At 34.7% G+C, this 24,467-nt stretch overlaps 2 protein-coding genes and 1 non-coding gene across 5 annotated transcripts in view; all 3 read left to right on the top strand.

Moving 5' to 3' along the window:
- The first annotated feature begins 126 nt into the window (after positions 1-126).
- On the top strand, positions 127-3,116 carry LOC124952021 (peritrophin-1-like). Its single transcript, XM_047501305.1, has 2 exons — positions 127-904; positions 979-3,116. Exons 1-2 carry the CDS (start codon positions 898-900, stop codon positions 1,665-1,667), a joined length of 696 nt encoding a protein of 231 aa, XP_047357261.1. The 5' UTR covers positions 127-897; the 3' UTR covers positions 1,668-3,116.
- Trnap-ugg lies at positions 3,117-3,188 on the top strand. The gene has a single exon. It is a non-coding gene; the product is annotated as a tRNA-Pro (tRNA).
- A 335-nt stretch (positions 3,189-3,523) lies between these two features.
- The window catches only part of LOC124952013 (PRL-1 phosphatase-like), a 74,668-nt gene continuing 53,724 nt past the window's right edge, over positions 3,524-24,467 (top strand). For 2 of the 3 annotated variants that reach the window (XM_047501273.1, XM_047501272.1), the window contains exons 1-2: positions 3,527-4,000; positions 23,352-23,680. In XM_047501273.1, coding sequence (XP_047357229.1) covers positions 23,460-23,680 — 221 coding nt within the window. In that variant the 5' untranslated portion in view covers positions 3,527-4,000; positions 23,352-23,459. Of the gene's footprint in view, positions 4,001-23,351; positions 23,681-24,467 lie in introns of all 3 variants that reach the window. The other variant, XM_047501274.1, reaches the window with a different exon arrangement.

Below are 24,467 nucleotides of genomic sequence, written 5' to 3' on the forward strand. Positions count from 1 at the left end.
ATTCCTTTTAACCTTCCCTCCCCCCCCCCCGGCCCCCGGCCCCCCATCAAAGAAAATATAACCGAGATATCCTATTCAATAGAAGTATCAAGATATGATATATTCAAAATGATTCATTGCCAACAATGTGAACTTTTACTAATCGTTGGAGAAATTATCGATAGTTTTCAACTAACGTATCGGTAAATAAATTCGTTTTCGAGAAATTCGATTTTTATGATGACGCATCGAAAAAAAAAATGTTTTCCTAAAATCTTAGCTTCTCATGGAAAAATGTCTAAATCATCTTTTAGGGTTTATCAATGAGTTAAGAAATGATTGTAAATCCAAAAAAAAGTAGGAAACTCTTTCAAAGTTAAGACGTATTGTTTTAAGATGAACTATACTGATATCGATATCTAAAGCCTTTCCAATTAATTGTATTGACATTATAAAAAAGAATGTGATGAAATACGATCGGCATTATAGAAAAAATACGACAAATCCATTAAAGAATGTCGTAATGTCATTTGATAAAATGAGTTATCATCGTGTATGAGGAAGCAATATCAAATTAAGCCTAGATTATATCCAAGAACTCGAAGATTTAATCAATCATTTCTTTATTGTTCGATACGTTGTTTACAAAAAGTCGAAACGTTTTTACACGTGCATACAAAAGAATGTATATATCGAGCAGGAACATCATTTTCTTTTTTTTCTAAGAAGAAAAATCGAAGATGCAAAAAAGCGATAAATGTGCAGATGGATTAGATAAGAATACAAAATGTACATGGTGAAAAATGATAAGAATTTGTACGCTTATAAAAGTCGCCTGTGTTCCTTGATATTGTCAGTTAAAAGAATCGCGAGCTCGAGAAGCAAATACAAAAAACAAAAAAGACAAGGTATTTCACGATGAAAGGTAAGATATATCTCGATCAAAATTGTCCAAATCGAAAGTGAAAAATTGTTTACATCGTCTTTGAATGATTTTAGGAACATGGTACGTGGTAATTACGGTCATCGCGGCTACATTGGCCATTGTTATGACCGAAGATACGGTGATAACACCAATACCAACGGAATGTCCCGCAATAGATCCTCTCAACTACACTGTCCATTTGGCGCACGAGTCGGATTGCACTAAATTCTACAAATGTGATCATGGCAAAAAGATCGAGATGACCTGTCCATTGATGAACAATAACGGAGACAAACTGCACTTCAATCCTAAACTACAAGTTTGTGACTTTCCAGATAAAGCTGGTTGTACATCTTCTACTAAGGATCCTTCTAAACCTACCCCATCTGTACCTACCCCATCTGTACCTACCCCATCTGTACCTACTCCATCTAAACCTACCTCATCCGAAGCTACTCCATCTAAACCTTCCTCATCTGAAGCTACTCCATCTAAACCTTCCTCATCTGAACCTATTCCAACTGAACCTACTTCAACTAAACCTTCCTCATCTAAACCTAACCCATCTCAACCGAGTTGTTCTCCAGATGGTGTCGGTCAATCTCATGAATGCTCTTGCGAAAAATATTATCTCTGCAAAAATAGCGAACTCGTTCTTCAAAAATGTCCCGATGGTCTTCATTGGAACTCCAAAGCAGGCAAGTGCGATAAAGCTATCGAGTCGAATTGTATCAAAGAGAAAACTTTGAAATGGTATTATTAATTCGTTTGAACAACGATGAACTTATAGGGCATAATATTAGCCAAAAATGTAAATAACAATATCATTATAAATAAACATTGCGTCGACGATATCGATAAGAAGTTTAGTATAAGAAGTATCGACTAATTCAGATAACAGAATTAATAAAATAAGTTGCGATATAAATAGAAATTTGGTTCAATAATTATAATAATTCGATGTCAATTTTATCGTTAAATCAAAAGCGCGCTTTTTATTACAATGGAAACATTATTTCTTATCGATGATACAAGTCGATAAAATAGTTATCTCTCACATTGTCATTCGGCGACATCTAGCATTATTTAAGCGCAACTAAAGTATCATACGATAATAAGTATCACACTCTCTGCTGTTTTTGTGGAGAAATATATCAATGAAAGATTTATAATATTGATTAATAATTTGATTGTATCTCACATTTGATTTCTTTTTATCTCTATTTATATTCCTGTAAAAAAGAATTGTCGAATTTTCGATAAACGATATCATTGAAAGAAGTAGCTTGATTTTTTATTTAATTTAATTAAGTAGCTTAATTTTTTTTCCTCTTTTTTTTTTTTTTTTTTTTTTTTTTTTAACTCGTACACGTCATTCCAATTATCGCAGACATTGTTTGATTACTGCAGAAATATCTTTATAATTACATGACAAGATTTACAAGCGATTACGATAATAATTTGTATTCAACTATATAATTTTCGGATGTACAATTATTACCGAGCGTACGAACGAAAAGTGGAAGTTAATCTTAAAGATGGCGCACGTTATTTCAGATATTTATCTGGTTGTATAAGAATTATAATTTGTTTAATATCCAAATATCCTGCTTGACGTTTTGTTGATTATATAAATTATTTCCCAAATCGGCAAATACATTGTAAATTGTAGCTAACATTAAAACAGATTACTATTATTGTCTCTATCATTATTTATTAATATTTAAAAAGGTTATAGAAAGATATAGTTGTGCAATAACATTCCAATGATCGTTTTATCTTTACACAAATTATTATTATCGTATATTACGTTCCGCGTGATGTTATATCGTAAAAAAAAAAAGGAGAAAAAAAAATTCACGTTAAAAATATATTAAATATTATATTAAATATTATATAAAATATATTTATTAATGAACTTTTGTAAATCTATTTGTATGGAATATAACATAAACCCATACACCAAGGCCTCTTGGCTTTTTTTTTTCTTTTTTAAAAGTTAGTTTATTTGTCACAGCTCTTTATATGTACATAAGTATAATCTAACTTAGAAGACTTTGAACAATGTTATATTATAACACTAGCTATAAGTTATATATACGATAAATCTCCATAGCGATCGGTAATCTAGGATATTAATTATTAGAATAATAATTATTAATCTTATAACTGTGATTAAATAATCAATAAATAGTACTATATGTATAACCAAGGCCTCTTGGTCTAGGGGTATGATTCCTGCTTTGGGTGCAGGAGGTCCCGGGTTCAAATCCCGGAGGGGCCCGATTTTTTTTTTTTCACTTCATCGACACTGTTTCCTTTTTTGTCGTTTTAATTAATTTTATTAACGCTCAACGACACGCAATCGGTTTACTATTAACTTTGATAATAATAAACCGAGACACAGTAATAATTTATCGTCGTCACTTTTGCATTTCGTGTTAAAAGTCACGTCGATATAACAACCGAGAACTTTATCTCTCTCTCTCCTCTCTCTCTCTCTCGTTCTATTTCTTTCTATTATATGAGATTTCTCTAATCAGATTAGACGAATCAAGAGGATAAAAACACGGGAGACTTTCGAGAAAGTGAGATAAATAACTATTAGATAGAAAGTATTAGATTCGTAAAGGAAGATCGTCGTTTAAGGCTCGTTGAATTTGCCGCGTCTGACAGTCTCGTACGTGCAATAAGAAAGATGGCGGTCGCGTCGCAGTGCGCATGTACTGCTTCCAAATGGTCGAGCAAAAACACAGCTGGTCTATGATCTCCGAGGCAGCTGACGGTCGAACGCTCTCGACGTGATTTCGCGTGTGTGTTTCCGACCGATCTAAAGAGTTCACAGAGAGATCTAAGGTTTAAGATTCGGATTCGAAGAGAGCTATCGTAATAGAGAGGTTATAACTAGGTGTTAAGTAGAAAAGGGAAACGACGTGTGCCGGATCAAAGGAGGCAGTGATAGTGATACGTTTTTGTGTGAGCTTAAATGTGTATGAAGCTCGTACGTTCGTCGCGGTGTCGCCACGAGGGGAGGTTCGTTCTTCGTCCCTGGGATACAAAGGAGTCGAGGAACTGGCTGCTTCTAGCGTCCTTAAGGTGAATACAAATTTTTTTCATTCTGATATTAGTTATATATAACATATATAACTAATATATATATGTATATATATATATATGCATATATACGAGTATTTGTTTGTCTGCTCTGGAAACGCGCGGACTATGTGAAAGATTGTTTCATAAAAGATCCATTGTGTTTCTCGATTCGTGGCCTCTCTTTCTCTCTCTCTCACACACACACACACACACACACATACGTTCCCCTTTCTCTCTTTCTTTCTCACAGACATACAGGGAGAAAGAGTGAAAGAAACAATTTACACATTTACACATTCTCTGTACATAGCAAACTTATAGAATTTTTATACTTAATTTGAACCCAACGATGTCAAAAAAATTCCATTACGTTTTACCAACTCGGTGATATCTAAATCAAAGTGATAGACAGAAAGACAGAGGCAGAGAGTGTGTGTGTGTGAGAGAGAGAGAGAGAGCAGAAATCTCAATGTCGAAATCGTATTAATCCGTGAGATATATCTATGGGTCTATCTCTCTAACCCTCTTTATCCCCCTTCCCTGTATCCACCCACTTTCGTTTTTATTTACCAAAAGTTACTTTCAACTTGGATATTTTAGATAAAAGAACAAATTGAATGGATGTAAAGATTTGTGATATACATATAAGGAAAATCAAAGAAAAGTGAGCGTTTTGCCTTGGTATTGTCGGATAAAGAAGGAACGATAGAGAGAGTATGACAGGGAGAGAGAGAGAGAGAGAGAGAGAGATAGGACGAGGTCAACGGTATGAACAAAATATCGGCGTATCATCGTCTCCCGATTCGGATAAATTTCTCTCTCTCTCTCTCTCTCTCTCTCTCCTTGTTATTTTTCTCTAACTCGTTTTATCGAATCTCATGGTTTTTTTTTTTTTTTTTCATTATTCGACATCGTACATTGCTTTCTCGATCGACTTCGAAAGGAATGTACAGCTGATCGACAAGAAACCCATATTACGTTATTCGTTCATTGATCGAAAAATGATAAAAAATGTATATCATCGAAATATCGACTTATCATTGAATGATTACGTATACATAATATGTTTATGTACATACACGCAAGTATATACACTATTGTCATCCAGTTCAATCTTCTTCGAGTGGTGTATACGTATTTGTTTACATTGACAAAAACATTTCCTTCTCTCTCTCTCTCTCTCTCTCTCTCTCTCTCATCTTTTTAGAAAAAAATCATAATACATTTACATTCTATCGAATAAGTGATCTGTACGAATACGTATATGTTATTTTCTTTATGTGTTCAGAGAAGGTACCCTAATTATATAGAGACTAGGGAGGTATTTTGCGAACTAGGTCGAAAAGCAACCGCGTGCGGGCTTTCCGCTTTCCGTTTTCCGCATTTATCCTTTGCTAGTTACAACGCAGCACACGGCAAACCGACGATAACTTTAGACCGCTACGAACGAACGAACGAACGAACGAATGAACGTACGACGAACGTACCAACGAACAAGATCTTTATCACCTCGCTTCACCTCACCTCACCTCACCTCACCTCACCTTACCTCACCTCACCTTGCTTTGCCTCTCCGCGCCTTTCGCAGTTCGCCTTTCGCAGCTCGCCTTTCAAGGGGAAGCCTCGAGAGCGCGTGGTATGTTCGAGCTTGTTCAGCAACTATACTCTTAATCCGACGAAACAATAACAATAACCAAAAAAAAGAAAAAGAAAAAAAAAAAAAGGCATCTTTCTAGAAAATTCATCTTTCTGATGAAACTAATCAACCCCCTCGATATCACTAACGCGTAGTTTATCAGCGACAGTTTCTAGTCGAGAGTAGAAAAAAAAAAAAAAGAGGAAAGGAAGAAAGAATGAAAGGAAGAAAAAACAAGTAAATCGATCGATCGAATTGTTTTATTATTAATAATGATTAAAATGTTTATTAGATTAATTGAAATTTCTCACGATAAACGTTTCGATCGTTCGATCACATTTGTTAATTGAGACGATTCCAGACCATTCTTCCTTTTTTTTTTTTTTCTTTATCACTACTTCTTTCCTTTTCTATCTTTCTCCTCTATCCTCTTCCTCTTTTACTACTACTTCTTGTTATCACGTTTAAGAGAAGAAAGAAGTCGATATCACGATTGTGTCCGATGGACTCTCCGTTACCCTTTGTTCTCATCGCGAGGTAAGAATTCTTGGAAGTCGTCGAGATCGTCGTGGTAGATGGATAAAGAAAAAAAAAAAAAAAAAAAAAAAAGAAAAAAAAATGAAAAAGAAAAAATAAGAAAAAGGAAACCGTCATGGTCATCTTAATCGTCATAGTCACCTCGTTATCTATTAATACATTATTAACCGGTCCACAAATATACTCGTTATTGAAAATACATACGACTTATGTAACTATCAAAGTAAAAAAAAAAAGAAGAAAAAAATAATATATACTGTTTATCGTGTTGCATAAGATCAATCTAATTCTAATATTTCCTATTTTCCCGAATTTGTAATAATTTAATAAAAATGTTTTCATTCAATCACGAACACAGAAATCGGGATGAAATCCTTGGTACTGGTGATGTTACTTGTTATTATATATCTGTCAACAAAGTGTTAACTAAAATATACAAAGTTTCTTAGAAATATTCTTCTTCTTTACGTCGCTCGTGACCCAATTCTCAGTCGAAAATCCGGATAAAAGGATACCGTTAGGTGCGAATGTACGAGGAGACGAGAAGGAAGGAGATGGAGGAGAAGAAGAGGAGGTGGAGGACACGCGTGTTGTCTTGGCCAAGGTCCTTCGCAAACGGGACCTTTTAAGAAATCGCGATCATTTATTTTCTCTCAAGTTAAAGTCTCTTTAATAAATCTTTGTTAATAAAAAAAATATCTACGACTTGTATATACGTATATATAATAATAAATATGAAAGCTCGTCGTTCCCATAAATGGCTTTCTCTAGAAACAGAAATCATATTGCATGTGGCACGGCCTTTGTTCGACAGCAGATTATAATAAGGGCGAATAAGCGAGCTTCTGCTCTGAAATCTATTATTCTGTCACTTACGTTCGTATTTTCGATGTCGAACGAACGAGAGAACGTTACGGATTATATGTACATACGTGCGTGTGTGTGTGTGCGTGTGTACACATTTACGTGTACAAACATATACGTACGTTCCAATAAACTTTGTTCTTCCAAGTTCCTCGTCGATTAACGACGATCCCCTAGTTCATCTATCGATTTACTAACGTTCTATTAAATCTCGATTACTTTCTTTCTTCTTCATTTAGTATTCAATCTCTAAAATTAACATACATTCACTTACACTTATCCATTTACATCTAATTCTAATTAATCGAAGGGACAAATAGAAATCTCGTTAGATTTATTTTCATTTATAAGGGCATATCGTATAAACGAATGATTGCTTAATTAGAAAAAAGGTAATTAAACGAACAAAATGAAAGGAGTATGAACTATTCCTTATTTCTTTCAGTCTTATCGTACGTCTTATAATTTTATCGAGTTATTTGTTCTTATTCTTTTTTTCCTTTCTTCGTCATGTCTTCGTCCATTCGAGCGAAAAGATATCGTTCTTATTTGATTTCTTTAAATCTGTAAAAGAAATCCCAATAAATAATATGAGAAAGAAGTAAAAAAAAGAAAATGATGGACGAAGATGATAACGACGACGACGAGAATGATGAAAGAGAAAAAGACAGAGAGAATAAAGGTGTACAACTTTGACGTGAAAGTTATTACGATGCGGACATACACACACGCACACACATACATATATATATATATATATATATATATATATATATATATATAAATACAAAGTCGTGATATTAGTTTTAATTAACGATGCGAGAAAATCACAGATACATTTACGGCTTAATTAACAAGGTTCGATTATTTATTACTACGTGAGACAAGTGAACCATATTGGTTTCGAACGGGAATCGTTCTTCTTTCTTCTTCTTTCTCATTTTTCTCTCTCTCTTTTTTTTTTTTTTTTTATTTTTTATTTTCCCTTCTTTATAAGGCTTTTTCGTAAGCAAGATTTATCGTTGCACCTCTCTCACGTCTAAGCTTCTCATCCATAGTTTAATTCTCTCTCTCTCTCTCTCTCTCTCTCTCTCTCTCTCTCTCTCTCTCTTTCTTTCTTTCTTTATCTATGTATTTATTTGTCTATTTCTCTCTCTCTGTCTTATTTTTTTTTTTTTTTTTTCTAGAAATAAGCGGAATAGAGCTTATTTCGAAATAAAATAAGTGACAGGTCGAAAATGAATCGGGCCTTCGAATCTGATGTATCATCTTCATGGACCCGATGCTAAACGAAAATATCATCGATCGATTTACTCGCTTGCGAAATTACTAAATATCATTTCGATTATTTTGACGAATCTATTTACTATCGAAAGTTCCGCGTCTTAAAAGTTACTTTATTTCAATTTTTTTCCTTCGTCCAGACATATTTTTTTATCGTACGAGGTTCTTCTTATTCGAGTCAACAAATAATCGACGAACACTTTGCTAATAATAATAATCTTATCGTTTGATAATTATATATATATATATTTTTTGTTCTTTTTTTAATTATCTCGTATAACATGTTATTCTCATGGACTAAGAAAGAGAGAGAGAGAGAGAGAGAGAGAGAGAGAGAGAGAGAGAGAGAGAGAGAGAGAGAGAGAGAGAGAGAAAATTAATTCGACGTTGGGAACAAACGTATATATTTTTTCCCTCGCGTCTCCGTTATGAAATTGATAGGAATAAAAATGATGAGGATGTCTTACGTCTTGTATATGTAATACTTGTAGATTATTTCATTTTCATAAGATTTCTGTACTTTATTTTTAGATCAAAGAGCGCCAATTTAATATTTAATTATCTATAAATTGCAAAATTTTCGATCTTATCTCTCGTTACTTTCTTTAATCGTCTCTCAGGACGCACTCGTAAACCTCCTTTTCTTTCATCGATCCGGCAGACGTTGTACCTGTTACCTAGTGCCGTAGCTGTTCTAATAGAACGTCGCCTGTCGATAGGAACGTAGAACGAATTGCTCTCCAGCAATGTCTATGTGTGCGCTCGTGTACGTGTACGCGTGTTGTATGTATGCATGTGTGTGTTCTTTTTTTCTCATCTCCTCCATCTAAAGACCGACCTTATCCTCCATCTTTCTCTTTCTAGTTTACTCCCTTTTGAATATTTTTGTCTTCTCTTATTTAACATTTCCTATGATAAAAAAACCATCTCGTACCTCGCTTCAGTCTCCTTATGTGTTCTAGAATCGGTATAATTATCTGTTTATTCTAATTGAAATAAATGGGAAAAAGAAAAAAAAAAAAATTAAAAAAAAAAATAATAATAAAAGATTACAAAAAGCTAAATCAAAAGTACGAATTACGTTCTCCTATCGCAAAATTTGCTTGTATAATTTATCGGCGATTAAACGGAACGACGGCTCGTTAAATGAGAGTCGTATTCTTTGAAGAACGTGTGATATCTAAGCTCATAAAATTTCTCTCTCTCTCTTACGAAGTTATCGAACTAGCTTGGAAGGAGAGCCTATTCGATCTATTTTCTCATTGCTCTCTTGGTTCTCGAGATCCTGCTTGCTCGTTCGTTCGTTCGTTCGTTCGTTCGTTCGTTCGTTCGTTCGTTCGTTCGTTCGTTCGTTCGTTCGTTCATACGCCGTTCTTGATCCTGTGTAGAAATTGGAAACCGGTTTTAAGGAAATCTTAAGCCGGTCTTCCCTTTCATACTCGCCAGAGGCAGGCGAACCTGCTGCTAGGAGCATACCTTATGCATCCTGTCGTGCATTATACGTGTTCACCTCCATTAGCATACCTTCGCCATGCTTTTCTGACCTTTAATTGCTTACATTTATAAAATGGAATCCTTTAGGATCGTTGAATATTAACGTACGCCACGGCAAATCTATATTTCTTTTTTTAATTTTTAATTTTTATTTTTTGCTTTTTGCTTGTTCGTTGTTTCTTTTGATTTCGTTTCTTTTCTCTCCTTCTAAATAACTGCTTTACAATTAATCACGAATATCTTTAATTATATAATTTGTCTTGATATATTTAAGAAATATCGTGTATATATATATATATATTTATTTTAAAAATAGATAAAGTTCAAAATCGTAGAACAGTGACGATCAAACATGGTCGCTTACGTTGATCTCCATTCCATTTTTGTATTCCTTTTTTTAGACATGTAAGCAATCTATTACAGCCCTTGTTCGTTCATTGATGTTTGTCTCATGTATATAACAATCGATTCGCGCTCGGCGCAGGAAGCGATCAAGGACCGATTGAAACGTAAGAAACGACTCGACGACGAGTGCATTTGCTTATTGGAGAACGACCAATTTTTCGCTCGATCGCGAACAACCTATGCTTTCTTACCCTTTAATACTATATTCATCGAACGTCGGAAACCGTATCGATCGCGAACTACTTTCCAATTTCACGTCGATCATAATTTTCGAATAACATCATAATTCGAGATCGGTCGATTCGAAAAAGTATATCTCTATCGTAACTTGTTACACATTTATTCTTCTCCGATAAAATATATATATATATATATATCTCCCCGATAAAATAAAAAGTGTATACATATATATGTTTCTTTATGTTGTATAGAAATATAAGTGTATCTTCGTAAAGTGTATCTCCATAGGAGATGTTAAAATATATTTTTTAAGTTTCTCTATATACGAATACAACGTACCTAGAAGTACACGTATTACGAGATCTCGTTTTTCACGCTCAATAATTTTTAAAAACAAAGAACAACAAACTCTGATACTTTTCCATTAAATTATAAACGATATACCTTCAAAGGGCATATAATAAAAGAGAACAAACAACGCGTGGGAAGATTACTGTTTCATTAAATATCATTATTAATCCGATCGGAAAGGTTGTATCGTTTATTGTTTTTCGAATTAATTTGATATTAGTCATTGTAATCGCACAAATGTGCAATAAAAAAACGAATATAGTTTGTTCGCATGGTAAATAAAAATTGCCACGATTCGTTCCTTGATCGCGTAGAAAATAATTTTCTAACCATGAGGAAGAGAGAGAGAGGGAGAGAGAGAGAGTATAAGCGTACACTCTGGTATTCAGGAATATAAAAGTGAAAATAAATTATTCATGCAGCGTGTAAGAAAACGTTCCTATAATTTAATGCCCGATTCTTTCACGAAGAGACAAAAATTCTTATACGTTATTGCTTTTGAAGGATGGAACGATATCATTGTCTCTTAACACGTGAAATAAAAAAAACAATGTTCTTTCAACGAATACGAGATCTGTTTGTTTTTCAATTATCTATTTGAAAATGAAGTGTCGTTCGAGAAGAAAAGAATATAACATTTGATATCGCTCTTGAGTTTGTACGATGTTGTGATATGACAATTTTTTTCTCTTGTTTTTCTTTTTCATTTTCTTTCTTTCTTTCTTTTTTTTTTTTTTTTATTTTTCTTTTTGTTTCCGTTTTCTAATAATCGCCCACGAAGAACGATAACGCACGTAGATATTACACAGCACATCAAAGATCGTTATGTGAGAGGCGTAGCAATGTACAAAGAGCTTTAATATCTTAACCTCCTTTTCTTTAATTACTTATGATTAGTTCTCGAGATAATCTCAACTAGGTCTTGTCACTTTTAGAACGGTCCCGTGTTCGATCGTAAAATTAAAAGGAAAGTGTAAGAGATTGAATAATTTCTTTTTTTTATGATTTTTGTTTTTTTTTTTGTTTCTTTTTTTTTTTTTCTTCTTCTATTTTTCTTCTATCGTTATTTCTTTTCTATTACTATCTTCTCTTAATTACCTTAATTATATGCGTAAGATCGTTGTCTCGTTGCAAAACGTTTGACGAGGTATGATCTAATGTTTTTCTTTCTTTCAACAATTTCAAACTTCGAATCTCTTTCTCTCGCCCTGCATTCTTATGCGTTACGGATGTGTGCATGCGCACGCACTCACATATATATATATATATATATATATATATATATATATACACAAAAGTGAGCCTGGCGCATACTCGGAGAAAGTACAAGTGTTCCATAATCGTCGATTTCCCCATTCCACGATGGAGAACGAGGCTAAGGTCGATCGATTATCGAATCGACACCGGGAAGAAATTTCACGGACTGGTCAGATTTCGATTTTTCTTTTTCGTAAATCTTACGTAACGTTTCCCCCCTCCCCCCTACTAGTTCAAGGTCAAGATATTCTTCCTATCTGACTTTTTGCAGCGTCCAAAAGTAAGACCAATTTGTAAACGCTGCAATTTTAATTTCTCGAATATACTCGAGTTTCTAGTTTGAAATTAATCAGGCATATTTATATCCAATTACGATTGAACGAATGTTCTTAATGTTCGTTCGTTCTTTAATCATTATTTAACGTGAAAATTAAAGGAAAACTTCATCAATGAAAAAAAGATCTTATTGAAAATGTTGAAAGTTAAGTGAATGCTACGTTTTTACTTAAAGGTGTCATCGAATCTTTTCTGAAAAAAAGAAAAAGAAAAAAAAATGTCGAGCGTTATGCTCAGCGTTGGTGTCCTTCGCTTTTAAAAATAATTCGTTCGACGTCGGTAGTTTCGTTAGGATGAGAAACGAAGGCAGGGGAATGCGTAGAAGAGCCTCCCACGTGATTTCAATAACAAGACGATTCCTTGTACGAGGCCTAACCTACCTCTTACTCGATGTCTTCCTCGTCGTCCTCGTTCATTCAAAAAACATGCGTAGGTCGGGTATTTCATAAAGGAGATCATTTTCTCGATGAGTAGACAATTTTTGCTTGTTTCCATCTACCTCCTGATTTCTTTTTCCTTTTCTTTTTCTTTTTCCCCACGACAAAAAAATTCATATATACATTCGTAGATACGTACGTACGTACGTAGATAAACGAATAAAATGTTCTTTGTAACGTAAATGTCTGCTGGTAAAAGCGACATGAAAAATATTTTTCTACCTATCGTATTCGTTATGTCGGATATTTTTATTCATAAAAATGAAAGGGAAAAAAAAATGGTTTCATCATAGATACGATATCAATTTCCAATAGAGAAAACTGTAGTACATAGATAAGTGGATTATGAAATAGTTTGAAAAACGTACGATTTGTTTAGTTTTTTTTATTAACGGAACGACGATGATATATTAAATTAGGATCGTTCGAAATCTATATTCATTTTGATTTTTTCTCTCTCTCTCTCTCTCTCATATGAAAGGACACGCAAGAGTAGGCGGTTAAAACGAAAGTCCCAGTATGATATTTCATTTGGAGAAAGGTCAAGTGGTTTTTTGTTAAACGAATGCTTTTTCATTCGATCGTCGGGCAAAGTGGACTTTGAGATTTCTGTTATTTTTCTTTTTTTTTTTTTTTTTCTTTTTTGTTTTTCAAGAGCAACATTGCTTCAACTTTCTCAAGCCGAGAAAATATCGTATTGCATATTAGACGAGATAAGATAATCGAACTCGAGTAAGGGCATATGATAAAGATATAATCTGTAAAAGGTATAAAATATGAAATAGTCGGAAAGAACGAAACGGTGAATAGTTTTGCCTGGCTTCACGAATCAACATCGGGAGAATCAAGAATTAGCATTGTAAGAACATTTCTACATGACTCCTTGGAAGGTATCCAAAGGCATTGAAAATCTTTAATAGCGAGCGCACGTAAAGTGTATGTCACTCGAAAATTATGTGACGAAGAACTTATGTCCCTAAAGTTAAAACTTCTACTTTCGTTGGTAATGAGAAATTTCCTTGAAACTTTTCTTTCACCGAGACACATTAAATACCAATCAACGTTTCAGGGTTGATAACGTTAATCCACAATTTTCTTCTGCAGTTTCGAAGATGAGAGACATGATTATGGTCATTATGACATTCAACGATCAACTAAACGTTTAGTTTGCTCAATAGACCGTAGACATTATTAGGAAACTGACAAATTCATTTGATTTCGTCTGATAAATTAATGACTTTGGAACGCCGTTGGAAATGAATCCTGACAGATTTCTAAAGTGCACAGTTTTCGAGTGACGTTCCATTAAAAAGGGTTCTCCCATCTTCGTAAGGACCGATGAAAAATTTTATTGTCAAGTAGACAGGGAGACAGTCCTTCGGGAAAGTTTTTACAAAATATCAACGTTAATACCGATGTCGGTAAAGCGTCGAAACGTTTGGGATTAACATAGCCCCGGCTATTAATCGAGTAACTTGACAAGCAACGTCCGTTTAGCCGAAACGATCTTAATCCGCTTAAAACCGCTTTAAAACCGAGCCAAGGAGGAGAAACGTTTTCACTGATTCGAGCTTTTCGAAGCGCACTCGCATTGATTTAACTTTGAAAAGTCAAATATTTTCATTGTAAATCCACGAAATTGGTGCAACATCCTCTCATTTTTAACATAATTTTTTTTTCATCGCTCGGGTGAGTCAACTTTCTTTGCATTTAATTCGATTAAAAAATAATACGCTCGTATTATTCGACGTGTGACTAATTTTTGTTTTGTAATTTTTTCTTTTGTTTTTCTTTTCATTTTTTGGCGTTTGAAAAGAGACTAAAAAAAAAAAAATAAGATACCCAAGCAAAACGCATACTTTACGCGCGAGACTTTTACGGCTGTGTTTCCAGGAGGGCGATCTGGATTTAGAATTGCGTCGAGCAAAGTTTTATTCGAGAGGTTCGCCTTTCATGTATTTCTTTCCCTCTCTCTCTCTCTCTCTCTCTCTCTCTCTCTCCTTTTTCTCGCAATGAGTCAGTGAGTCGGTACGTTTAGACGAGTCACTTCACGGAGAGATAGAGCATGCGTTTCGATTGCAATAAAACGTGACGATCTATACATCTCTTTTTCTTCGTTGTATGTACACAATAGTAGATGTTTGTATGGTGTACACTTACGAGAGTTTTAACATAGTAGATCGCAATAAAAATGATACCTCTCACAATCGGTGGATGGTACCATTCACCGTTCACTCTAGAGCGACAATAGCCATATGCGAGGCACACGTTGTGCGTTTATACACGGAAACCATCGTAGATTTTATGATAATAATCACCCGGATTCATGATTGTTCTATCATGCACATACAAAGTACGTATATGTATTCAGCTTTTTTTTTTTTTTTTTTTTTTTTTTTTTTTTGTAGGAAATATGAATCACGTTTTATATGTACTTTTTATTTGTTAATCTCTTGTAAATGCGTATATATATTTGTAAATGCAAAATGGTTTTTCTTTCTTTCTTTCTTTCTTTTTTCTTTTTTTCCTTCTTAGAAACGCACGAGTAAAGATGCATTTGCGATTGTAACGCACAAGGGCACTTACCTCTCGAGTAAGAGAAATTACTCGAGCGGCTCCTACCGATATCGCCGTATTGTCCGCGTGAATCGCTGGCACATTGTGTTAGTTAAACAATGAAGGAGGCTACGTAAGTAGGTACTCACGTATTTATACAAACGTAAGTACCGTTGTAATTAAAGAGACTCGACGGTAGTACCGTTGGCATTGCATTGTCCTCGAGTTAACGTCGACTTTGAAGTAAGGAGAACGCGACTCCTTCCTTCCACGCTTTTCTCCGCTTGAAAAAAATGTTAATTTAACCCGTGGGAAAACGGAAGTGACGACAAGAATGATGTGTATTTTGTAACACATGCGAGTGTCGTATAGAAATATTAACAAATAATTTCCGAACAAAGTATACCTATATTGTCGTTTAAAGTTCTTCATTAAAGATAGTACATATGTAGTTCTATATGCAATACAATATGTGAGGTGTAATTTGGCACGAGAAAGAAACAGAGAGAGAGAGAGAGAGAGAGAGAGGGAAAACGTTCGAGTTTAAATACCACACCATTTTAGTTTATTAGTGACTCCAAACTGCATTCAATGCGACCGCATACTCATTGTCGTTGCAGGTTATTGCAAAGTCAATACGTGCCACGACCTAGGAATTATACTTATTTAGGCACAAACGTGCCACGTAAGACAAACGTAGTACTGCACACGATTTCCTGACGGAATAAATATATATCTGCACACGTAGGTAAATGTCTGTACAAATGTCTATGTATCGATGCTACTTACAGAGAATGTCGTATTATATTTTTCTGCAGTGCATCTAAACGATTCGTACGTACATACATATACCTGTATATATAAGTATAGATAGATATTATACGTAGGTATGTACCTATAGTTATAGATATCAAATAAATTCCAACATTATATCATTGCCAAAACGTAGTTCGAATCACGAGTGCTATTTTTCCCCTTCCCTAAAAGCATCTATAGGCCGTCCTATTAAAATTCGACCGATTCGTCTCCAAGTTTTTTCATTTCGAATTCATCTTATATTTTACTTTTTATTTTCTTTCTTTTCTTTTCTCTTCCATTTTTTTTTTTTTTTTAATTATTTTTTCACATCTACCGATTGATATTCCTCGCAGGGAGAATATAAAGTCAGGAACATCGTTAGGATACTTCGAGGTAAATAGAGATGGAACCTCGTTCATCGTTCATAGAGGTCATCATATATATATATATATATATATATATATATATATATATATATATATATAAAATATCCAGCTACGTTTGCTCCGACAACATTTGCGGAGGAAGCATTGGATCGTCGATATATGGGTCATTGCCGAATGATCCTTTTTTCATTCCGTATGCGGAAACTTCGAAACGAGCATCGACAGTTTGAAAATCTAATATCATTTATATACGTGTGCTGTATGTATATATATATATATATATATATGTATATGTATATGTATATGTATATATGATAGTAACTTGTTTGGTTATAATCAACTTTTATTTTAAGGGAAAATCGTAGGTAGAAACATTTCCCACGATGGAACGGAAGTAAGATAAATGTGTACGCGAGTTAAATCGATGTTCCATTCGGTTCTACAGCTTCATGCCGTACCGAAAGAAGGTCTTACAGTATTTTTCTATTATATTTGTATATAATCATATAACTTCCTACGCCGATCGTGTTCAAGTTTCTCCTTTTTATTCGATGCATTCCGCATAACAACGTGAAAGTCGTTCAGGTTGACATTTCGTCCTCGGCGACAACGATGGCGATAGAATTCAATTGCACGCGATTTTATTCGGTAAGAATTCGTTCGTATCAATTTTGAACATATCCGAAAGGACACATTTACATTTTTTTCCTTTCACCAGCGAAAATCCTGATCAACGGGATTGATAACAAAAAAAAAAAGAAATAAAAAAAGAATATATATATATATATATATATATATATATTTATATACACACACCTACTACATATATTATCCGATTGTCACAGTATTTTAAACCTCTAATGTCGGACAAGCGGCTTATATTTTAAAGCCGAAGAAACTTAAGTAATCGATCAAACGGGAAGGTTCGAACCCATCGCTGAGGTCACCGAGTCCAATTCTCGAATCGAGTCTATCCCAATGATGGGTACAGAGCCTAAGGCCAAAGCGTGCATCTATTTCTCTTTCCTTTCTCCTCCCACAGTTCTAAACTATCAGTATACTTTCGTCCCTCCTGCCGAGCAGATCGAATGATCCCTCGCGTGTTGGAAGGTCTTCAAGTTCCGTACGATGGGTTGGGCAGTAGGTCAACCCTTTCGACCGTGCGAGCAAGCCGCAGCCTGCACGAAATCCCACTGCAACGCCATATTTCAACTTCTCGCCGATTCCCGGTCTATCCGCCTACTCCCTCCTATCCTCTCCTACACTTTTCCACCCTAAGCTTCCCTCCTCCCCTTCCACCACCTTCTCCTTCCCAACGCTAAGAAACTTTTTGATCGGCATTAACAAATCTCCGATCTATTTTCTTCCATTTCAAATGCATTCGTTCGTGCATCATTGTTACATCCTTTTGACTATGCGATAATATTTATCCATTCGTTTGAAAACTTTTCTATCGTTTGAAAATGTTCTCATTAAACTCGAACTTATTAAGTTCAATGCAAAAACGTTTAGGGAACGTCTGAACTCTAAAAGATCCGAAGAGATTATTAGACCACAACGAGATGCACGAGAACGATTCATAATTAGCCTCGACGCTGTCCGAACAAAGTCGAGCTCCGTTAAATCTGACCTCGCCAGAGAGAGAGAGAGAGAGAGAGGAACGGCATGCAGATTACTCTTTGGTTTAATAACGCCTTGTTCTCCGTTACTTAACAACACCGAACGATCGATTAAACTAGCGCCAACTTTCGAAATGTCATCTCTTCGTCGTTCTCTTAAAATGTTTCCGACGTTAAACGAAGTTATTTATCTCAAAAAAAAGAAAAAACAAAAAGAAAAAAAAAGAAAAAACAAAAAGAAAAAAGATGACAAAGCAGCGGCAATAACTAACTCAATTACCGATTTCTAGGATTCATTTATTCACGAAGAACGTTAATTAATTAGAAGTCACGTGTGGTTGTTTTTTGTAATTTTTTCTTTCTTTTTTGTTTTCTTTATATATATATATAAAATTTATTTTTCCCAGTAAAATATTCAATGAGATCCTGAGAAGATAGAAAGAAAAGGGGGAAAAAATAGAAAAATAAAATAAATAAAAAAGAATTAGCACTCGTGGAAAAACTTAGAGGGAGGGAAGAAAAAATATAACGAGATGTCTCCTCATTGGTAGAAATGATCTTTGCGCATTGTACATGCGCGCACAGTACGAGAAAGAGAGAGAGAGAGAGAGAGAGAGAGAGAGAGAGAGAGAGAAGAAGGATTAATATCGGCGATGCTCGAATTACTTTAAACGAGACTACGACAAAGGCAGGCTCGATCCGGCCGAGGATATACCAGAGTGCACGACGAGCTCGTACTTATTTCCGGAACGCTGTCCTTTTTCTCTCGTTACGAGGACGGAATTACATACTCGAGCGAACGAACGCGCGAGCCCGCGAAACGGTGAAATTTATTTCACGGCTTCTGCTACGTGCTTTCCCTCTCGCTGACAAGACTCCGTTTCGTCCGGGACCTCGTTCGATCTTTCTTTTTTTTCTCTCTCTCTCTCTCTCTTTTTCTTCTTCTTTTCTTTCTCTCTCTCTCTCTCTCTCTCTCTCTCTCTCTCTCTCTCTCTCTCTCTTTTACAATTTCTTTTTTACCTTTACTTACTCGTAATAACTATCAGAATCTATCGCTCTCATTCGTCTGTCTATTCCTTCGATATATTATATTTCATTTGATATTAGAAAGTGCAAAGATTATGTGGATTAATCTTAATTCATCTTATCTGTTTGCAGAACATATTTCAATTAATTATGGTTATTATCCGTTCGATTCGGTATTATTTAAACGCCACATTGGTATATATTTATATTAAATAATATCGTCAATATTTATAACGGAATATCATTAATCCTATACCAATTTAGACGCAAAACAGATGCAACAATTAATATGTAATTATTTACATCGACTGAAAGTATTCATATATGTATGTGTGTGTGTCTGTGTGTGCATTGACTATTTATTTTACAAAATACTTGAAATTAATTAATGAAATACTGATCAAATAAATTGAATTTAAGTGATTAATTGTATCCATCATTTCTTTGAAACTGATTGATGACTCAACAAAATAGGAGAAACAAAACAAAAAATATCTTTCGAAGATTCTCCAAAGCACTTGGAGATGATTCCAAGTCACTTGTAATTTTATTTTTATTTTCTCTCTCTCTCTCTCTCTCCCCTCTCCCCCTTCTTCTGTCTGCTTGTCCTTCTCTGTCTTCGAAGAATTTTTTCGAGAAAATCCCCCCCCCCGTCCCTCCTTCTTATCCAATACGAAGATTTTTCAAGTATATCGTATAAGTTTCCTTACGATACCCTCCGGCTGGACTTAGCGTTTCGAAGTCGCCGGATAATTTCAGAGTGTCCTCGTTTCGACGATGATGATCAGCCGGAATTTTCTGGAATAATCCGAGGAAGCTGAGAGTTTAGAGCTACTCGTTCTATAACATATACCTACATCTCTAAGATTTTAGAAACTATTCGTCGAAATATTTTGCGAGTTACGAAAAGATGACGAATATGCATTACACGAGTCTCCATATCTGTTACGTTTTGTTACATCTCGTTGGTCATCTTGTTTATTTCATTTTTCACGATTAAATCAATTTATGGATGTAACATACAATTATATAAATCATAGCATTTCGTTCTTTAAAATCTTTATCCACAGGAATTTCACGTATAGTAATTTAAAATAATTTTATGATTAATGGGAAAAAATTCCCAATCTATATTCTTTATTCTCTTTTTCCCTTCAGCAGTTGTGAAAATATTGATTTAATCGGTTTATTATAAAATTATTATCATCGGACCAACGAAGTTATCACGCGTTATCGAAATTCTCTAATCGGGAAAAGACATTTCTTTTGACAAATTTTCGTAAAAGGATTGAGCTATCGATCGACACGTCAATTACGAAAAGAGAAAGTATAGACATAGTTAATTAAAATTAGATACGCGTTCGCATGAAATGCGCGTTACATAATGATCATCTGTGAATTACGTTTTCAAATAATGTTACAAAATTTTTCACCGACAAAACCTCTCTTTCTCTCTCTCTCTCTCTCTCTCTCTCTCCCCCCCTCGGTTATTCCAATAGGTAATACTTTCTTATTAATATACAGAGAAAGAACTTAACACGTTACGTCATTTCATATGAATTTATCGTATCGTGAATTTATACATATCGAAATTAATCGGTATAATATATAGAAATGAGAAGAAGGAAATATAAAGAAAAGTTCGATAAGTTATAAGGTAAGAAGTATAAAAATGTTAATTTGATTGAGTCGACATGTTCGAACTTTAATATTTTTCGATCGACGACGTAAAGATATGACCGACTTCCTTACTCGTATGTTTACACGGGAAAAAAAAGTCTTTCGTCGCAATACTTGTCGTATTGCGGATCGATCGACAGGTCTTAGCGATAAGTACAGGATGTATCTCATAAATACATAGCGAAATCGTCGTATAAGGAGTCTCCCTGACTTTGAACCACGTCGTAGTTTTCTCTTTTTCTCTTTCTCTCACATACTCGCGCTATCTAATACACATTAGCCTTTATACTCGTCAGCCTTGCTTTTCTTCAATTTTTCATTGGAAGAAAATCAAGGACGTTAGGGATCGATAATAGAACCGGAACATAACGTTTAAAAAAAAGATATGCGCTTAAACCGGTTGCTTCCTCGTTCGATAAATAACATTATTTTGTATTTAAGAACAAATGGAGGAAGATATTATAAGGATGATTCTCTTGAATGAAATTAATTGGATAAAGGACTCGAAGGTAGGATCCGTGAAATCGTTCCTTCTTAGAGATAATTGATCGTAAATAATCGAACTATAGAAAATGATATCGCGCTGATGAGAATCGACTAAGGATAAGACAAGAATCGCGAGTTTCAACGACGAAAGATCGTCGGTATCGTATGCGTCTATTCGAAACTTTAATTGGCTTCGAATTAATTAATGAACTGCGTCTCATGACGTGTTACACATCCGCAAGGACTAGCATATCTAAATTGTATGTGCCTGTGTATGTGTATGTTGTCTGTGTTTGTTTGTTTGTGTTTTTATAGAGAACGAATTTTACATAACAGGAACGTTTGCGCAAGTTGATTCGGAATACTCGGTACATTTCTTGGAAAAATGCAATGATATTAATTGACAGCTTGTTCGTCCGTTCGTACGTACTCTCGAAGAAAATATTTATTTCAAATAGATTTATTAGTTTACCATGTATTTCCATTGAAAACTCTAGCAAGGAGATAATATGCATATTGCATTTATCTCGTTGATAAAAGAGAATAAATATATTTTAAACGAAGATAAAGAAGAGAAAGGAAAAATGGCGAACGGAAATGCGAAGAACTATGTCGTTAATTTGTATTTTTTATCGCTCTCAATAGAAAGTTCATTGTATCTATCTGTCTCTTTCTCTTTCTCTCTCTCTCTCTCTCTCTCTCTTTCGTTCATTCGCTCTTTTTTGCTCCTTTGCTCTTTCGTTGCGTTATGCTTCTCGAATCGCTTTTATGAGAATGATTTTTATCTCGTTTCGTTGAGTTATGATCATTGCCATTTATTAAAGGAAAGAGACACGTAATCGTAATATCTCTATTTATAATTGAGTACACAATTTTTGGAAACTGTGCATACAAACACACACATGCGCTCTCTCTTTTTCTCTCTCTCATACACATAACATAGAGCAGACGCGTTATCTCTAGTTATCTCATTGAAAAAGATAAGGAAAACAAGCTGCTCATACAATTTCTAGGGCCCACGTTTATCGACCGGCCCTGACCTTACCGAGGCAGGTTCGTTGAACCGTTGGATCCAGAGAGATGTCAATTGATCACACGGTTGGACAAAGCTGTGTCGATCTAGTTGTACACTATATATGTATATATAATATATATACATACATATATCTACGTCTTACCTTTCTGTAAGACGATTCGTCCGTTATGCATGTACGTAAGTACGTTTCGTTGCATCCATCTGGATGATGACACCAGATTGAAAAAGAAAATATCATCCTTTTAAATACGATGAGTCTTCGAAAGTCGAAAAGATTTATCAATCAAAATTACAATATTATTTGCTTCTTAAATAAAAAAAAAAAAAAAGAATGATTTATAATCATCGAAAAATTCATATAAACTTCTATCGTTACTCTGAATTTCTGTACGTAATAAAGTTCAAAATCCTTTTGAAAAGAAATGAAAAGAAAAAAAGAAAAAATATCAAAGTAATTTCTCAAAGAAAGGAAGCTATTTTTCACGGTTAATAGATTCCCATTTTTCTGTCGATTAATTAAAGAGAAGGATTTATTAAGTTCGATTAGTTGGAAATTTGTGCAGATAAGGGAAACGCGTTGTTAATCGAGAGAGTTTCGCGCGCCCGTGCGCGCGCGAAATGAACGTGATGCCTTCGGGCCATCATCATCATCATCATCATCATCAACAACAATAACAGAGAGAGAGAGAGAGAGAGAGAGAGAGAGTATGACCGTAGGCTTCGAATATTATGTCACGCATTAGACGATGAAGCCATGTAACACGGAGACGTAATCGCTGAGAAATCCGGTAACCGACTTTCACGTGTACACGCTTCCATACATTTTCATTGGACTTGGATCGAAAAATCGATTGATTTCATTCACAAATTTTATCGTATTGAATGATCGATTTTACAAATATTTTATTTTATTTTTCTTTTTTTTTTTTTTTCTATTTTCATTATAATTCATCGTCATCGTTAATTATTATTCTTTTTTCTAGAGGTCAGAGGCACCACCAGAGCACTATGCAGTTGAACTCGTAATAGTCGGACCGACTTAAAGGAATAAGGGAAGAGGAAAAGGAAGTGGTCGGGGAAAGTGACGATAGATGATACAAAAAATGGCATCCACCAGTGGACACAAGAGGAACGGTTCAAGTTCGAGCATGTTCGCTCATAAGCGAACCGAATCCGGAGGTGGCTTCATCGGTCACAAACGATCCGAAAGCGGTCACAAACGGGCCGAAAGCATATCCAGTGCCTTTGGCCACAAGCGTTCCGAGAGTGGCCACAAAAGAAACGAGAGTGGTGGTGGTTTTGGCCACAAAAGGTGATTATATATATATATATATTCTGTGAATCCTTTATTTCTAATCCATAGACGATTAGAGAAATAAAAAAGGAAAAAGTCCTTTTGACGTAGATTTGTAGAACCTTACGAGAACACGCTGTGTCTCTCCCCTCTTTTAATCTCCCCCCAGAGGGGCATGCCCAAGTGATTTCGAATAATCGAAAGAGATCTCTAACGAATGCCTGGAGCGCGCAACCATAGAAAAAAAACTACTACTTTTACTACTTCCACTATTACTAACTAAGGCCATTTTTTTATACACCACTTCTCGGCTATTTTTAATCGATTCGAACGAATAAACGCACAATACTTTTCGCAAATTTGCCCGTGCGAACATTAATCCGATCGATCGATGTCGTTGCATTTCGCTTTAACGAATCTACGAATAAACGAATCGTAAAAAGGTTGACATACGAAATTACTTCGTTCCGATAGACGATAAAGCTTTTTGAGCATTAAATCGTTCGTGCCAAAGAGTAATTGATCTCTTTATCTTCTTCTTCTTCATTCTTTTTTTTTATATTACTATCGTTGTTATTATATTTTATTTATTTATTTTTATTTTTTTTTTCTTTTTCTTTTTTTTTTAATACATCGACCAAAAGAAATTAATTGATTCGTCGCAAATATTTCGCTGAGTCGGACATTTACATTTAAAAAAACGATACCAAGGAAACAAATAAAATGACAAAAGTATTTTCGATATATATATATATATATATATATATCCTGTCAGCAAATAAATATCATATCGTACTCTCAACGC

This window comes from Vespa velutina, chromosome 10 (genome assembly GCF_912470025.1).
Source record: "Vespa velutina chromosome 10, iVesVel2.1, whole genome shotgun sequence".
Taxonomy (NCBI): Eukaryota; Metazoa; Arthropoda; class Insecta; order Hymenoptera; family Vespidae; genus Vespa; species Vespa velutina.